This window comes from Meles meles, chromosome 19, assembly GCF_922984935.1.
Source record: "Meles meles chromosome 19, mMelMel3.1 paternal haplotype, whole genome shotgun sequence".
Taxonomy (NCBI): Eukaryota; Metazoa; Chordata; class Mammalia; order Carnivora; family Mustelidae; genus Meles; species Meles meles.
This window is the reverse complement of record NC_060084.1, coordinates 13,458,949-13,476,609: the sequence shown is the minus strand read 5'-3', so window position 1 is coordinate 13,476,609 and position 17,661 is coordinate 13,458,949. Positions and strand designations below refer to the sequence as shown.

The window sequence follows — 17,661 nt, the reverse complement described above, 5'->3', positions numbered from 1 at the left end:
AGCGGACTCTAATAACCGAGGAAATGACCTTGGTTATCTGTCTGCAGCAGGGTTCCTCAAACTTGACACTGTCAACATTTGGGACCTGATGATTTTTTGTTGGTGATATCCTGTACATTGTAGGATGTTTAACTTACCTGACCTCTCCCCACTAGATACTATTTGTAACACTCTGCCTGACCCCAGCCATGAAAATCGGATTTTTGTCCCCTAATCTAGAGATCATAAAGGTATAGTTTTGTAATATTAGGAGCAAATTCTCTTTTTTGCATGCATGTCAATCTGTGCCTTGTTTTGTCCCATGCCTCCCCGTACTATCATCTGCTTGTCATGACAGTTCTCAATTCCATATTACCTTGCTGTCTGCAATCTTGCCTTGAGAAGACAGCTTTATCGTCTCCTCATTTGACGGCAATTTCCCCAGTGGGGAGGACATTGGGAGGTCATCTTTCAGTAATGGACTTAAAATTGTGCAGAGATGCCAAAAGTGATTCAAGCAAGGAAATGGTTGAAGTCACTTGAGTAGAGGTTTGTTTGTTTGTTTCAGTTGTTGCCTCCCCAACAGAATATTAACCTTTTATTGTTATAGCTGTTCTTTAATAAACACTAATAACCAGCATATTGTGTGTGCTTTCCTATGCTAGGTAATTCCCATTAACTGGATCCTCCCAGCAGCTTTTGAAGTAGATACTGTTATCTTGTTTCAGTTAGGAAATTGAAGAACAAAGAGGTTAAGTAGGTTGCCCAGAGATACAGCTAATAAGTGTTAGAGCAGACTCAAACCCAGGCAGTCTGACTTAAGAGCCCTTGCGCTAACCATTACCCAGTATTGCCCTCCTGTCTCCACTGCTTGTTTTTTTTGTTTTTTGTTTTTTTTTTTTTTAGCTTTATTGTATGATTGACATACAACTGAGTCATTTTATTCACTTCTGCAAAAGGCTTTGCTGGGATTTTGATTGGATTGCTTTTAATGTACAGATGAATTGGGGAGAATGGACATCTTAACAATATTGTTTTTCAGTCAATGAATAATACATCTCTTTGTGTATTAGGTATTCTTTCATTTGTCATTATTTTGTAGTTTTCAGCATGCATATCTTGGACATATTTTTAGATTTATACCTAAATATTTTGTGTTCTTGTGCTATTGTAAATGGTACTGTTTTTGAAAATTTATTAAAATGGCATTTGTATCATAGAAAAGATTACTATTAGAAATTTCAGTTTCCAACAATTAATTTTTTTCTTTTTTGTACCTTGACTTTAATTCTTGCGAAACTCACTTGTTAGCTCTAGGAAATTTTGTAGATTCTTTGGGATTTTCTTTTCTTTCTTTCTTTCTTTGACAGAGAGAGAGAGAGAGAGAGAGAGAACACAAGCAGGGGAAGCTGCAGGTGGAGGGAGAGAGAGAAACAGACTCTGCACTGGCAGTGATCCCCACATGGGACTCGATCCCAGGACCCTGGGATCATGACCCAAGCCGAAGGCAGACTCTATTTAAAAATTTTTTTTATTTTTATTTTTTTTAATTTTTTCAGTGTTCCAAGATTCATTGTTTATGTGCCACACCCAGGACTCCATGCAGTAGGTGCCCTCAATACTCACCACAAGTCTCACCTACCCCCCCACCCCCTTCCCCTCTAAAACCCCTGAAGGCAGACTCTTAACTAACTGAGCCACCCAGGTGTCCTGGGATTTTCTGGGTAGACAGTTATGTCCTCTTGCAAATAGTAACAATTTTATTTCTTCCTTTCCAGTCTGTACGCCCTTTCTTTTTCTGGCCTTCGTTGTACTTGTTAGGACTCCCAGTACAGTGTCGAATAGTAGTGGTAAGAGCAGACATACCTGCCTTGTACCCAATCTTGGAAGGAAGGCATTCTTTCTATCACCATTCAGTATATTTTCAGCTGCAAGGAAACAATCCATACCAAATCCTATGTCTTTGTAGCCACTGCAACAAAACATTGAGTTTTAACAGTGCCTTTTTGGGCAGCCAAGTTTTGTGTGTGAAACTTAAGTTCCACTATAACTTCAGTCTACTTGTGGCCAGGCGTTTCAGAGAACTGGGAGAGAAGTTGATATTTTCCCAACCACTTTAAAGTCAGGAATAACAGCAAATGTGTCATGATCATATGCTATATTCTGGGTCTTAGTCTAAATTTAAGTTGATAACACAGGAGTTAGAGGGAGAGCCAGGTATTCAGGCCATGAAGTGACCAAGACAGGAAGTGGCCTCTGTTGGAATCTGAGGAGTGGCCAAGGCTTTAAGATAATTATGTTTGATGGTAGATACCACAATAGACCTGGGTATGAGTCTACATTTTCTTGTAGGTGGTACAATAGAACAGTACCAATTAGCTATTTATTAATCCTGAAGACTCAACTGGAATACTGTGTGGGCAGCTGGGAGTGGAAATTACTCGCCATTTAAGCAAAAAGGATTTCAGGTGGCTAGCTTTTCCCCATTCTAATGATCCTAAGGACATTGGACTAGAGTCTTGGACAGGGAAACCCAGATTGCAAAATCCTAATGAATTTCTTTCTAAATATCAAGAGTAGTGTGCACTCTGATTCATAAAATGTGACTATGCAGGAAATAAGTAACACTGCTTAAGTTCTAATTCTCCCCCATAAGTCACCTTTGACAGTAATTGTTCACCTGCCATTCACCTGTGACAGTAATCTTGTTATATTTACTAAATAATTTAAAGGAAAAAAAGACTTGCGTAAAAATCAATACAATGTCATGGAGAACAGGGCACCTAAGTTCAAGCCTTGGTAGGACATATCTGCTAATGCTCATGGCCAGGGTTGAAAGATGGCGCAGTATGTAGTTTGTCCAAAGCACTTCAGAGTACAACTCAAATCACACTGTCTCTCTGCTTGGAGTGGTCATTTACCAGAGATAATTGAGACATTTCTCCTCATTGGGGTAGTCTTTTGTTGTTGTTGTTGAGTTTGTGCAGATTAAAAGTATAGCAACACTCTTCCCCAAGCAAAAAAATCAAGCTCTTCCCAAGTCTTGCCACTCAATAAACACATAGGTTTCCATTATTCTAAAGACTAATAAAATTACCAACAATAAACACTTTGTTTCGTGTCCAGATTTAATGGACGTTGTATGAGTAAATGCCCAGAATCGGCAAGTCTGTAGATCTGAAAGTAGATCAGTAGTTGTTTGGGAATGGAGGAAAGCTTCACATGGGGGTTGTATTAATTTTCTGTTTGCTGCTGTAACAAATTACCATGAACAGTGACTTAACACACATTTATTCTATGTATTTATTAATTTATCTTATAGTTCTAGAAGTCAGAAGTCCAAAATGGGTTTCACTGGGCTAAAATCCAAGTTTTTTTTTTTTTTTTTAAGATTTTATTTATTTATTTGACAGAGAGTGATCACAGGTAGGCAGAGAGGGAGGCGGAGAGGGGGAAGCTGGCTCCCCGCTGAGCAGAGAGCCCGATGCGGGGCTCGATCCCAGGACCCTGAGATCATGACCCGAGCTGAAGGCAAAGGCTTAACCCGCTGAGCCACCCAGTGTTGGCTAAGGAAGGACTATTTTCTTGCCTTTTCTAGTTTCTAGAGGCTACTTTTCCTGGTTTGTGGCTCTTTTCCTCTAGCTTCAAAGCCAGCAATGTTGGGACAAGTTTCTCTCTGGTTTCACCTCTGTGGTTCCAGTGACCTCTTCCAGTGATCTCTCCACGTTTAAGGAATCTTATGAGTATACTGGACCCGTCTAGATAATCCAGGATAATCTTATTTTGAAATCAGCTGATAAGCAATTTAATTCCATCTGCAACCTTACTATTTCTTTGTTATGTAAACTAAGATACAAGTTCCAGGCATGTTTGAGGGGACCATTACTCTGCCTATCACAGGGAAGATGGAACGTGAGTGCTAGTGCTGATGGTTATGGGGTTTCTTTTTGGGAATGATGAAACTGTTCTAAAACTGATTGTGGTGATGGTTGTGCAATTCTTTTAATATACCAAAAACTACTAAGTTGTATACATTAGTGTGGGATATGAATTACATTTTAATAAAGCATGCGAGTGTGTGTGTGTGTGTATTCAGTGTTTCTAGAACCAGTTTCTGTAATCTTCCTGCCTGAGTCCAGCTCCTCTTCCTGAATTCCTGAATTAACTGAGTCTTAGTTAATGACACCGTCATCTATCATGTCACCCAACCTTTATGGCTAGAATAGATTGCTCCCTTTCTTCATATCTGTTATTTGATCTTTTTTAAAAAAGTCTCCACTGTTTTCACTTCCTAAATAGTTCTAAAATAGTATCCCTTCTCAATCCTGGTCTTTCTTTCTTTTTTTTCTTTTTTTTTTTTTTTTTTTAATCCTGGTCTTTCTTAATGTGACTGGATCTTTACCCCTGAGGACAGGGTTTTTTTTGTTTTTTTGTTTTGCCTAACTATCTCTTTGGCGTTGTGATGACATCTGTGGACCACTCTAAAACTAGTTATATCAAAACCGTATCAGGCTCTCTGCTCAGCAGGGAGCCTGCTTCCTTCCTCTCTCTGCCTGCCTCTTTGCCTACTTGTGATCTCTCTCTGTCAAATAAATAAATACAATCCTTAAAAAAAAAAACAAACTTAAAAAAATACAGTTAGGGGCTCCTGGGTGGCTCAGTGGGTTAAAGCCTCTGCCTTCGGCTCAGGTCATGATCCCAGGGTTCTGGGATCGAGCCCCACATCGGGCTGTCTGCTCAGCAGGGAGCCTGCTTCCTCCTCTCTCTCTGCCTGCCTCTCTGCTCACTTGTGATCTCTGTCAAATAGATAAATAAAATCTTAAAAAAAAAATACAGTTAAATGGTTTAAAAAAAATCTGGGATACATTAGTTTATGTGTGCCTTTAGCACTGTGGTGAAATGAAATGACAAAATCTAAAGGTGAGCCCTAATAACAACGATGACAATTTCAAATTAGGGATGAGAATAGCTTATATTTTGAGATACCTGCATTAACTGATATGATATGAAAATATCTGTGATTTCTATTGGTGACAAAGTCACAGGTACTGCTGATAGTAATGTGGTTTGTTGCCAATACATAATTGAAGGAAATGCTAAATTTCGGTTAGAGATCAGCGAAAGCAACAATCAACTTTCTCTGCCATTCCAGGTCTCCGAGGACCGCAGGTTAAGAAACCCCCACCCCCCGGGGCCCGAAGCCTGGGGGCAACCGAGCGGCGCTCCGGCGTCCTAGAGAGGAGCTCGTGAGTCTCTGGCGACAGGGCCGGGAGGTGACGCGCTTCCGGTCATGCTGCACGCTGCGCCTTTTCTGAGGTGAGTGGTGGGCCTTGTCGCAGGGCGTCTCTGCTAGGGGCGCACCCTTCGCCCTTGGAGGAGGCTGCCTCCTGCGTCCCGGAAACCGTGGCGGAGGGAGGCAGAGGGAGGCGGAGGCTGGCTGGCTGCCGGCCGGTGCTGCCCTCCCTTGGGAAGCTTCGCTCGCCCCAGCCCACAGCTGCCGCTTTGGGACGAGGAGCTGTGGACGGAAAGTAGGCGCTCTGTGTGCACGACACAGCTGCGGACCCTGCCCCTTGGCCCCGCCACTGTTTACCGAGCCGCTGCCTGACAGCTGCTGCTCCAAGTTCCGGGGATGCCGTTGGAAAGGAGCCAAGCGTGGGCCCCACCCTCCGGGAGCTTTTAGTTTAGTGGGAAAGTCACATAGTCATCAAACCTGATCCTTTCAGGCCACCCGCGTGGCAACCCAGTAGCTGTGGCCTGTTGCTTTCCCACTAAAGACCAACTCAACGTGTGCACAGGTGCCCGCATGGCTCCATCTTCTGCAACTGTGCACCCTCGTTTTGCAGCACACTCTTCTTTGGCTGTGCTGCAGCCTTCCTGGCTTTTCACCTCCAGACCATGCGTTTTTAACTTAGTTAATTCCTATCCCTAAGTCTTCCCATCTAGGATAGATTTCCCTGGCACTAATCACAGTTGCGATCTTTTATGAGAATCTTTGATTTGTGTGTGTCCTTTCTTTAGTCTAGACAAAGCTCCATGACAGAAGGTCACACCCGTTTTTCCTCTCTCCACTGTATCTCACACTTGGCCTAGAGTGAGTGAAGTATATGATAAATGTTTGTTGAGTGAAGAAAGCACAAATTAATGCAAATGTATAATCTCCGACTGGGAGAGGTGCTATACAGTAAAGGGAACACAGTATGAGTGCAGATTCTAACATGGGAAGCTAACCTGGCTTGTAGAGACAATCTGAAGGATGATCTAGTATTATCTAGGTGAAGTAGGGTCAGGCTGCTGGAGAGTATTTTAGGCAGACCGTATCAGTTACAAAGGTCCTAAGGCTGGAGAAGAGTAGTTCATACAGAGGCAGTAGCGGGTACGAAGGCCCTGAATTAGCACAGTAGGGGAACTGAAGGAAGGCCAGTGTGGCTAAATAGGGGGTGGCACAAGATGAGGCCAGCAGGAAATGACAGCATGCAGTGAGGTTAGGGAAGATGGTGGCTTTGGGGCAGAATATGACTGCTTAGTAAGAACACGAAGTGTCGGGGCACCTGGGTGGCTCAGTTGTTAAGCATCTGCCTTTGGCTCAGCTCCTGATCCCAGGACCCTGGGAACTAGCCCCGCATCAGGCTCCCTGCTCAGCAGGAAGCCTGCTTCTTACTCTCCTACTCCCCCTGCTGGTGGTCCTGCAGTGTCTCTCTTTCTGTCAAATGAATAAGTAAAATCTTTTAAAAAATCTTAAAAATCTTAAAAAAAAACAAACAACAAAGTGTCTGTAGGGGATGATATAGTTGAAGTAATAACCTAGCATTTTGGCATGGTGAGGTGGCCTTTCACGGTCCTTTACTAATCAGTCACCACTGGGTCCTAGAATGGAGTGGTGAACAAAGAGAAAAGAAAGACTCTGCGATTCTTTTCTCTCGATTTTCTTGGTGACTATTCCATAGTAACCTCAGAATCACTGTATCAGGTTCACTGGGATTATTACTGGAAGTGATCTAGCGTAGTTAACTGAAAACCTGACCTTTGGAATCTGGCACATCTGGTTGGAATCCAGGTTCATCTACCACCTTGTGACCTTGGTAAAGAAAATTATTCTCATAGCCTTGTTTTCTCATTTGGGAAAAAGAAAATTCAGAGCATTAAAGTGGAGACTGAATGAAGGAATATGTATTTTACATCCAATAACTTTTTTTTTCTTTTTTAGGTTTCTCTGTAAAAGTTTTGAGTTTTTAAAAATTTTTATTTATTTACTTGTTTGACAGAGCACAAGAGTGCGAGCAGGGAGAGGGACAAGCAGACTCTGCACGGAGGGGTGGGAGGGTATTCAGCGTGGGAGTGGATCCCATGATCCCTAGATCCTGACCTGAGCTGAAATCAAGAGTTGGATGCTTAACAGACTGAGCCACACAGGCTCAGTTTATTTTTTTAAAAATAAAGGCCTGGGTTTCCTCTTCTTAGGGTTTGCTCTTTGGTCTTTGCTTGTTTTGCTGTTTGTGTACTCCTGTTCCCCCTGTACTTACATCTTACCCAGGACAGGCAGAATGGCTTGATGGTGGTACAGGCTCCGGTGCCTGAGGGCAAGTTACTTACTCTTTCCAAACCTATTTCTTCCGAAGTCACACTTCATTGTATGGAGTGGGGTGAAGGAAGAAATACATGCCACTTCTCCAATGGGCATTGGATAAATGATGGCTGCTGTTGTGATTGGCCACAGGTTTGTTGGTTTAAAGGAGAGCCTTTGACTGGGCCAGGCTCACTCATGGTTCTTTTTGCTTCTTCCTCTCAGCCCCTGCCCTTCACTGAGAGGGAGCCAAGGTGATGGCAGCCATGCCCCTGAACGCCTGGCACCAGGTGAGCTGTGACTCCCTCAGGTTAGCCTTCAGAGACCTAATTTGAAAGAAATGGGGCAAGAGAGGGATGATTCTGGCAAGACTCTTAGAACCAAAGCAGCAGGAAGGCATCTTTTGATTCTCTCTCGTAGGACTGGATGTTGGGGAGAAAGTGGATGGTGAGGGGCTAAGCAGCCAGAAGGCTGGCAAACACTGGCTGAGGAAGTGTCCCGGGAATCAGTGGTCTCCTGTTCTCTAGTTCTCTGCTGAACTGGAGAGCACCCAGGTTCAGCAGGGACCCCCATGGAGGGATCTCAGAATGAGGGACTCAGGTTGGTGGTATAAGTATCCAGTGTTTGGTGGGAGTGATCGAGATCAGTGAGGTTTCAAGGTTCTTGGGAGGTGGGGGCAGAGGGCAAGCAGAAAGAAGACAAGAAAAAGGGGCTCCTAGATGTCACAGCTGCTGGTTAAGGTGAGGCGCCACCAGGCTGTGATGGGGGAAATGTTCTGCGCTAGGACAGGACACCTGAATTTAGGGATCCCATCAGGACTCTGTGGTCTTGAGCCAATTAGTTGAACTCTGTATTCTGATGGACTTTCATCTGTAAAGTGAGCATTAAGTACCTTACATTTGTGGAACTGGGAAATTGATTTCTTGAGTTGTGGTTCACTTTTTAACTGGGGAGTTGCTAGGTGTTGATTATCATTTCCTCTTCTCGGGACTTAATTTATCCAATAACTTAACATCCATGAACCATATCCCAAGTCCCAACCCTGGATTTCTGACATCTTGTAGGTCCCTCTCCCTCACTTTAATCGATGCAGTATCTTCCCGATAGCTTCCACCCTCTTCTGATCTTCTGTAAGGGCTGACGAGTCACTGGTACCACCGTATCACACAGTCCTGACCACTCAGTTTCCAGATTGCTGAGCGGTTGTTGACTCATTCTCCTTTGATACCACTTCTAGAGAGGCACCAAGTCAACTCCTTCTGCCTGCTGTCTCTTTCACTTGCCCCATATTTTATATTGCCATCATTCAGGGTTTGTCATTCCTTTTCTGGGATTTTTGTTGGCAGGTCATTCCAACTAGTTGCTCTGTGTACAGTCTCATGCCTTCCTCTCACTACTTATCACCTGATGCAGCTCAGTCTCCTGAGCTTTGATTTTATCCTTTCCAGGGTTCTCAAACTCTAGTGTGCTCCAGAATCATCTGGAGGGCTCATTAAAGCAGAAATTGCTTTCAGGTGGGGCCTACCAGTTTGCTTTCCAAAAGGTTTTCAGATTCTGCTCCTGCTCCTCCTCCTCCTCTCCCCTCTTTCTCTCCCCCACCTCCCCACTCCTCTTCCTTCTCCTGGTCTTCCTCCTGCTGCTGCTTCTGCTCTGGGGGGAACCACACTTTAAGAACCACTGTTGTAGTTAGTGCTGACTCATTAAGTCATTGAGTTTAGTGGGTCATGTTGTCATTTTAAATAGATCATTGTATGTGCTGGCTGAGGATGGATTCAGTGCAGGACAGCCTGGAACTGGAGCTGTTTAAGTGTCCCCAGCTGTTGAGCTAGGGTACTGATTGTATGATGGTGAAGAAGAGTCAGATTCTGAAAATATTTGGGCAATGAAACTGGCAGGATCTGATTACCAGCTGCATATGAGAAATGGGGAGTGACTGGAATGAGTTAGTCTCAGGTAAATTTCAGGTTGTAGTGTAGGTGTCTGGGCTGAAATTGGTACTGTTAATTGAGGGAAACAATATTGTCACTCATTGTGCCAATCAGTTTATATGAGTTAGAAAAGCCAGTTTTGGTTGGAAGATAAATTCGGTGTAGTTGATGAGTCAGGCATATTAGGTCACGAGGGATTGCTGGAACTAGTGGAAGATGGGGATCAGCAGAATCAGTTGAGGCATTAGAAAGTTGGAGGATATTCATTGCATGTTCAGTTAACTAGGTTGATACTAAAGTCTAAGGAGTGGGTAGAGGGTCTAATCCAGATGCTAGCACTTTCTGGGGAGGTAGAGCTAGGGCAATTGGAGAAGGGAAAAGGGGGGCTGTTGAAAAATCTTGAGACTTGGTTGGTAGAAGCGACTATAGATTGTTTTGGAGGTATAAAGAAAAGCAGCTAAAAGAGCTGTCCAGCAGCAATTTGATTCCAAAAGCAGATTCTCCCAGGAAGACCCATCAGGAAGTCCATCAGAATAGACTGCTCCAGGTGGCACTAAGATCTCTGCTAGATGTCCTTGAGTACAGGCAGGATAGCTCTTCAAACACAGATCCGGGTTGGATGGGACAGGCTCATCAGAGCAGACCATGATGCTCTCTTGTTAAGATGGGCTTGAGATTTGGGGCAGAATGAGCACTTGTGGGTGCCTGGGTGACTCAGTTGGTTAAGCAACTGCCTTTGTCTCAGGTCATGATCCCAGAGTCCCGGGATTGAGTCCCGCATCGGGCTTCCAGCTCCATGGGGCGTCTGCTTCTCCCCTCTCATGCTCTCTCTCACTGTCTCTCTCTCAAATAAATAAATAAATAAAATCTTTAAAAACAATTTAAAAAAAGAATGAGCATTTGTCGGGTACAGATGGATTACCTGAGGCAGTGAAGGGGGAACGGGTAGGTCCTGACATGCTACCTGTGAGTGAGAGTCTAGATCGATTGAAGCTAATGTCCATTCGTAGGTGTAACAACAAAATATTAGAAGTATTTATAAAATCAAAGAATTTGCTTTGGGAAGTTTAATTAGTGGGAGATTATCCAAGGTTTTTGAATGTTACCATGTTATAAAATATTGTATTTCATGTCTTAATGGAAGCTCTTCTGTTAATGAAAGAAGTTTTGGATTTTTGGTTGTAGAAATAGTGATTTAATGGTCCAACATCCAGTTTCTTCACTTTTTCTCATTAGCTATCCCTATTAGGACCCCTCACTCATAGTGTCCCCTATGCCCTGTACTCTGTCCCTGAGTCAGAAAATTGGCTCTGGGGCAGCAGGAACCTCTTGTTTTAGGAGTTGGTGACCTTTAAGGATGTGGCTGTCTGCTTCACCCGGACAGAATGGGCCGGTCTTTCTCCCACACAGAAGGCCCTGGACAGAAACGTGATGCTGGAGAATTATGGGAACTTGACATCCCTGGGTAAGGCTGCTTTCCTTCTGGGACTCAGAGCTGTGCTTTTCTGTTTCCTTCCTTGTTCTCTCCTACTAGGCTGGGTGTGCAGTGTGGAGAGGGAGTGGTTGTCTCTGGTATCCTCCACTCTGGCTCCAGGACTGAAACCAAATGACCCACTTCAAAGGTTCTGGGTAGGGAGAGATCTTGGGTCAGTTTGGTCGCAATTTATGGAATTGCTGTCCCCTGGTAAGAGTACATCTCATCTTCTAAAGGGCTCTGCACAATAAGGAGTGCATAGTTTCCATTGCCAGAGCTAATTTCTTAGCTTGTCTAGGGAAGGGTGTGACCCCTTCCCTGTGTCACTAACTTATCTATTCTTTAAGTAGGAAAGGATCACAGATGCTTGGTTTCTTGATCAAATCTTGGCTTTCTCCAGTCCTGAGCCGCCTTCTGTGGATCTTATCTTACCGAGGCCCTTGGGGTTTTCCTTCTTTTGACACATTGGACACACAGCTGAAAGGTGCCGTTTTCTCCCCCTTTTCAGGATACCCAGTTCCCAAACCTGCCCTGATCTCACTTCTGGAGGGAGAGAATTTGCCGTGGGGCTTGGAGGCACAGGAGAACCCATCTGCAGAGGGAACCAAAGACATCTGTAAAGGTAAGGAGGAAGGTTTAGAACTGGCAACTATGGAGCTTTATAGAGCACTGTATTTTCTTTCTTTCTTTTTTTTTTTTTAAAGATTTTATTTATTTGTTTGACAGAGATCACAACAAATAGGCAGAGAAGCAGGCAGAGAGAGAGGAGGGAGCAGGCTCCCTGCTGAGCAGAGAGCCCGATGTGGGGCTCGATCCCAGGACCCTGAGATCATGACCTGAGCCAAAGGCAGGGGCTTTAAGCCACTGAGCGACCCAGGCGCCCCAAGAGCACTGTATTTTCAAATGAACCATGCTGGGAAGAATTTAAATAAATGGTTGATTTCTCTTATAAGTAAAATAAGAAACCTTTCTCGTTAATTTTAACTCTTAACAAGATAACAGGTTCCCCTTAGGGTTCATGTAGTTTTTGAATCCATTACTCCTTTCTGAGTTTCAGCGTTTCCTATCTAAGTGGTTCCCCCTTCTTTGGACAAGATGGATTTGTTTAGAGGTGGTTTTCAGCACTTGCCATGTGCCAAGCTTTGTTTAAAAAGCTCTGGAAGATACATGCTATGAGGATAGATGTAAAGAGCTTTTAAAAAGTGTGTTAAAAGCTGTTGCTTGTATATAGGTAGTGGGCTGTGGAAGCACAGCAGAAGGAGAAGTTGGAGAAATTACCATTTAGAAGCTCAAGTAAACTGCTTCAGTGGCAGGGTTTATGTTCCAAGTTTGACTTACAACAATGGATCCCATGTGGAAAAAAAGGTAGATTATCTGGCCTAAGAAAAGGAGTAGAGGATCCAGTAAATTGTTCGGAAGAGTTTTGCAGTTTAATGTTCAGGGACAGTCACCTGGAGAGCATATTTTAAAAAATGGATATTTCTGGAGCACTTATAAGTATTTGTCTTTTCTAGTAAGCAGTAGAAGAGCATGAAGCTTAGGACTCAAAGCCCAAGTAAGCTTTCTAGAATCTGAGGTTAGCCTAGTCTACAGTATACTCTGATCCTTTTTACTTAGCCAGTGGTGTGGATGAAGGTAGTTGCTGTGTCTTACCACTCAGCCTTGTATGGAAAATCTAGAATGCAGGGTGTGTGGTGGATCTGAGGGCTCTATCCTTTTTTTTTTTTTTTTTTTAAGATTCTGTTTATTTATTTGACAGAGATCACAAGTAGGCAGAGAGAGAGGGCGAAGCAGGCTTCCTGCTGAGCAGAGAACCTGATGTGGGGCTCGATCCGGACCCTGAGATCATGACCTGATCTGAAGCAGAGGCTTAATCCACTGAGCCATTCAGGCACCCCCTGAGGGCTCTATCCTAACAAATTTGGGGCATGGGAGTAGGAAATGACAGAGCAGGTAAAAGCAAACAGGGAGCAGGAGCAGTGACCTCTGCCACTGTGGCCTTGCCTCTAGTGACATAGGCTCATATTTGGTTGTATTTGTGAAATATTAACATAGTATGTGCTTTGGATTGGCCTGAAGGAAATTGAAGGCACTGAATCTTGTTAAACTATTACTATACGCCAGGTGTTAACTTTGAGTTAGCGAATTGGGTAGGGGATAGTGGCATGCAAACATGGAAGAGGAAAGAGCATGTGGAGCTAACATTGATCACGTCTTATCAAAACTTGGCCTTCAAAGAGGAGAGTTGAGTCAGATAACACTGGGAAGTCATGACATAAAAGAAACTTTAAATTCATATGAATTCAGGGGTGCCTGGGTGGCTCAGTGGGTTAAGCCTCTGCCTTTAGCTTAGATCATGATTCCAGAGCCCTAGGATCAAGTCCCATGTCAGGCTCCCTGCTCAGTGGGGAGTCTGCCACTCCCCCTGCCTATGCTCTCTAGCTCTGTCAAATAAATACATAAAATCTTGGGGAAAAAAGGGGGTGTCTGAGTGGCTCAGTGAGTTGAGCTGCTGCCTTTGGTGCAGGTCATGATCCTAGGCTCCTGGGATCGAGTCCCGCATCGTACTCTCTGCTCAGCGGGGAGCCTGCTTCCTTCTCTCTCTCTCTGCCTGCCTCTCTGCCTACTTGTGATCTCTCTCTCTCTGTCAGATAAATAAATAAAATCTTAAAAAGCAAAAATTCATGTGAATTCAGATCTGAGCACAGAGTCTGAGGTTCCTTCAGAGTATGTGTAAATGGACGGCCAGGGCAGAAGGCAGGTGTAGAGTCTGAGGTAAATGTCAGGTCTATAGGAGTAGATGCAAGTGTACTCTACTGGAGTTTTCATTGAAATGGCACCCAGAGGGCAAAAAGAGCTGAATCTTAAATACTAAGGGATATTTAAATTTTACTGAGACAGGGAAGAGAAAGTAGGCAGAGGAGCGTCCCTAAGAGGGAACGTGGAACTGAAGCCAAGGGTAGGAGTTTCAGGGTAGGTACTTTGTAGAGGAGTAAATGGGAGATGAGGAAATTGAGGCAGCACTTTAGATAAGTTTTTGGTAAGTTTAGAATGAAGTATAACCATACCAACTCTTTTTTTATTATGAGCTTAATAAGTTGGTATCACATTTTATATACTTTTTAGGTACTTTGAGACTGGAGTATCAAGAGACAAAATTTACCTTGCATTGCAATATATGTGAATTCTGTTCTAGGTTAGGCTAGTATATTTCTTTCTTTTTTCTTCTTCTTTTTTTTTTTCAAGATTTTTTTAATCCTTTTTTTTTTTTTTTTAAGATTTTGTTTCTTTATTTGTCAGAGAGAGAGCACGCACAAGCAGGCAGAGTGGCAGGCAGAGGCAGAGAGAGAAGCAGACTCTTTGCTGAGCAAGGAGCCCAATGCGGGATTCGATCCCAGGAGCCACTCAGATGTCCCTTTAATTTTCAAGATTTTATGTATTTATTTGACAGAGCTAGAGAGCACAGGCAGGGCGAGTGGCAGACTCCCCACTGAGCAGGGAGCCTGACTGGGACTTGATCCTAGGACTCTGGAATCATGACCTGAACTAAAGGCAGATATTTAACTGGGCCAGCCAGGCACCCAGGGCAGCAGATGGCTTGAAATGAGTGGGTGTAGAAATGGAAGGGAAAGACATTGAGGGCCCTGCATCTGGGCAGCTTTGTTCTTTCAGCAGGAAGGTGGCGGTAATGGCTAGGAAGGTGGTGGCTTGGAAGAACTGCTGTGGGGATCCTGATCTAGATGATGGCAGATTAGGGGGCAGCAGGAAAATAAACAGTATTTTGGTCATTGATTGCCCAAGTCCTGGTTTTATCAGTGAGCACCCCAGTAGCAAGAAGGAGGCAGGGTGTGAAGAGCAGACCGCCAGGTCTCAGTTGTGATCACTCTCTTCCATACTGCTCGTTACCCTGTTCACTTCAGTCTCCAGTGTCTCCTCTCCCACTTCCTTTCTCCAAGGGCTCTTACTAGTTTAACTCACACTTGAAGGATGAACTTGATTAATGAGCAGAAGAGTCCCAGGTAACCCAGATTAATGTCAAAACAAAATTAGTCCAACATTTTCTATAAAACAGATTGACTTGGTGACACCTGGGTGGCTCAGTTGGTTGAGCATCTGCCTTTGGCTTGGGTCATGATCCCAGGGTCCTGGGACTGAGCCTGGCATTGGGCTAGTTGCTCAGCAGGGAGCCTGCTTCTTCCCCTGCCTGCTGTTCCACCTGCTTGTGCACTCTCGCTCAATCTCTGACAAATAACTAAAATCTTAAAAAAAAAAAAAAATTAGATTGACTTTAACGGAGGTAAAATGGTATCCACTCTTGGAATACAAATGCCATTTTATAGGTGGCTGTGTGTCTTCTTTTTCTAAAATGAGAAGAACTGCTCTGCAGTCTTGCTGTATCTAAGTAAACTGTATTCTTCCTTTCCAAATAAAGTTTCTGCATGTTTGAGATTCAGACTTTTGTGAGAGTCTGATAACAAGACAGGAATTTCCAGCAATTTTAGGGAAGTTCATCGTCCTCTGTGAACCTGCAGTAAACAACTTTGGGGGGATGCCCTGCAGCTGAGAACCTCTGAGTGGGATTTCCTTCTCTCTCTGCCTTGTCACAGCCTAGTGCCTTTAATGCTTAGTGTCTCCAGGCTTTGGGGCCGTTTGAGTATATGAATTTTTTAAAAGAATCTTTTTCCTTCACCTTTGTGTTCTGACCCTGTTCTGTTGTTCGTTCTGACTCTGAGTCTCGCCAGCCCCGGTGTCACCACTTGCTCTTAGCGCCTGTGCCTTTGCTATTTTGTAGGCCTAGGAATATGGTGAGGTGGAAAGATAATAGAATGTATCAGAGAGAAGTTATTCAAAAAAATCTGGAGTCTGGAAAACTTTAGGAAGCAACCTGGTGTGTGCTGTGTATACCAGTATCCTATCTGTCCTCGACTGTTCTCCGTGTGATATCTGGCACTTTGATTTTGGTAGCCTGGTCTTGCTAGCCGTCCAGTGTGGGGGTTGGAATAATAATCTCTAAAGGCTCTGTAATTTCCAATACTGTTTTGTTTCTAGCATAATTCTCAGGCGGCATTTGTGTTTTCTGTTATATTAGATACTGAGACCAGCGTTGGCAATGAATCCACATCAACACGGGGAGTTTCTGAAGAAAGAGATGTGATATTGTCACATGAGTTGCAGAAGAGTGTTGTTCAGGGGGCCAACTTTCTAGAAGCCTGTGAACTGGAAAAGCACCAGGAAATCCCCACAGTGAAAAATATTAAAGGAAAGGTTCCGAGAATGCACTGTGCAAGGAAACCCTTCAGATGTGAGGAGTGTGGGAAATGCTTCAGTTATTTTTCGTATTATGTGAGACACCAGAGAATCCACACTGGGGAGAAACCGTTTGAGTGTAACGAGTGTGGAAAAGCCTTTAATGGCAATTCTTCATTAATTCGGCACCAGAGAATCCACACTGGAGAGAAACCCTATCAGTGTGAGGAATGTGGGCGAGCTTTTAATGATAATGCCAATCTGATCAGGCATCAGAGAATCCACAGTGGGGACAGGCCCTATCTCTGTGGAGAGTGTGGAAATAGTTTTACCAGCAGTTCTGAGTTTGTTATACATCAAAGAATCCACACTGGGGAGAGACCTTATGAGTGTAATGAGTGTGGAAAAGCTTTTGTTGGTAATTCACCACTACTTCGACATCAGAAAATCCACACTGGAGAGAAATCCTATGCATGTAATGAGTGTGGCAAAAGCTTTGGAAGGACGTCCCATCTTAGCCAACATCAACGTATTCACACAGGGGAAAAGCCTTATTCTTGTAAAACATGTGGGCAGGCCTTCAATTTTCATACAAAACTAACTCGGCACCAGAGAGTCCACAGTGAAGAGAAACCCTTTGACTGTGTAGACTGTGGAAAAGCCTTTAGTGCTCAGGAACAATTAAAAAGGCATCTGAGGATCCATATTCAGGAGTCTTCCTGTTTATGTGATGTGTGTGGAAAAGTCTTCACTGGCAAAAGAAATCTCCTTCAGCATCAAAGAAGCCATACTGCAGAGAAAACCTATGAGTGTATCAAGTATGGAAAAACCTTTAGGACTTCTTCCAAGCTAGGTTACCATGAGCGTGTCCACCCTGGAGACAAACCTGTCCTGGACATTTGTCATTTTGGCCTCCCAGAGTTTTTCACCCCCTTTTACTGGTAGTAGATTACTGAATTTGCCTTTGGCTTTCATCTTCCACTCAGGAGCAGCATGTGTGACACAGGCCTGGCTCATTCCTGCACATTCCTTCCCCTCAGCCGTGGCTGGTGGTTCAGATGTCAGTAGTTTACCCAGCGTGGTCCAGTCCCAGCTGCAGGACTTGGCAGGAGTTACTAGGAAGAAATACTCTCCTTTTCCCCCCTTAGTCTTAAAGCTGAGAGGAGCTCTTCAATTCTTGTGGAGGCTGAGGAGAACGTCAATGCAGCAAAAGAGAAATCAGAGTTGAAGAGCAATCATCCTCGAAGCTTCTGTTTGAACAACTACATTAAACTATATCTGAAGCCAGAAATACAGCTTGGTTTTTGAGTTCCAGTAACCAATACAATTTAACTTTGTTTTGGTTTTGTTGTCTTTTTGTTCAAACAAGATTAGGTAGGTTTTCTTCTCTTGTAAGAGAGCCACTGTAACAAAAATCTTCCCAAATAACAAACCTGGTGGAGAAACGTTTTTATATGTATAATGTGTGGGGA

General features: G+C 43.8%; 2 protein-coding genes across 4 annotated transcripts in view; both read left to right on the top strand.

Annotated features, from left to right (window-relative positions):
* The window catches only part of LOC123930494 (zinc finger protein 19-like), a 19,810-nt gene extending 14,299 nt beyond the window's left edge, over positions 1 to 5,511 (top strand). Inside the window, 1 exon segment of the mRNA XM_045986725.1 lies at positions 5,319 to 5,511. Within this exon segment, the coding sequence (XP_045842681.1) occupies positions 5,319 to 5,511 (193 nt within the window).
* ZNF19 (zinc finger protein 19) lies at positions 5,159 to 17,661 on the top strand. 3 transcript variants are annotated; one of them, XM_045989316.1, is made up of 5 exons: positions 5,159 to 5,295; positions 7,766 to 7,830; positions 10,807 to 10,933; positions 11,451 to 11,564; positions 16,032 to 17,661. In XM_045989316.1, the coding sequence occupies exons 2-5, from the start codon at positions 7,798 to 7,800 to the stop codon at positions 17,132 to 17,134; spliced, it is 1,377 nt and encodes a 458-aa protein (XP_045845272.1). In that variant the 5' UTR covers positions 5,159 to 5,295; positions 7,766 to 7,797; the 3' UTR covers positions 17,135 to 17,661. The 3 variants fall into 3 exon arrangements, with proteins under 3 accessions (XP_045845272.1, XP_045845273.1, XP_045845274.1); XM_045989318.1 differs by having other exon boundaries at positions 5,277 to 5,295; positions 10,765 to 10,933; XM_045989317.1 differs by lacking the exon at positions 7,766 to 7,830 and having other exon boundaries at positions 5,160 to 5,295.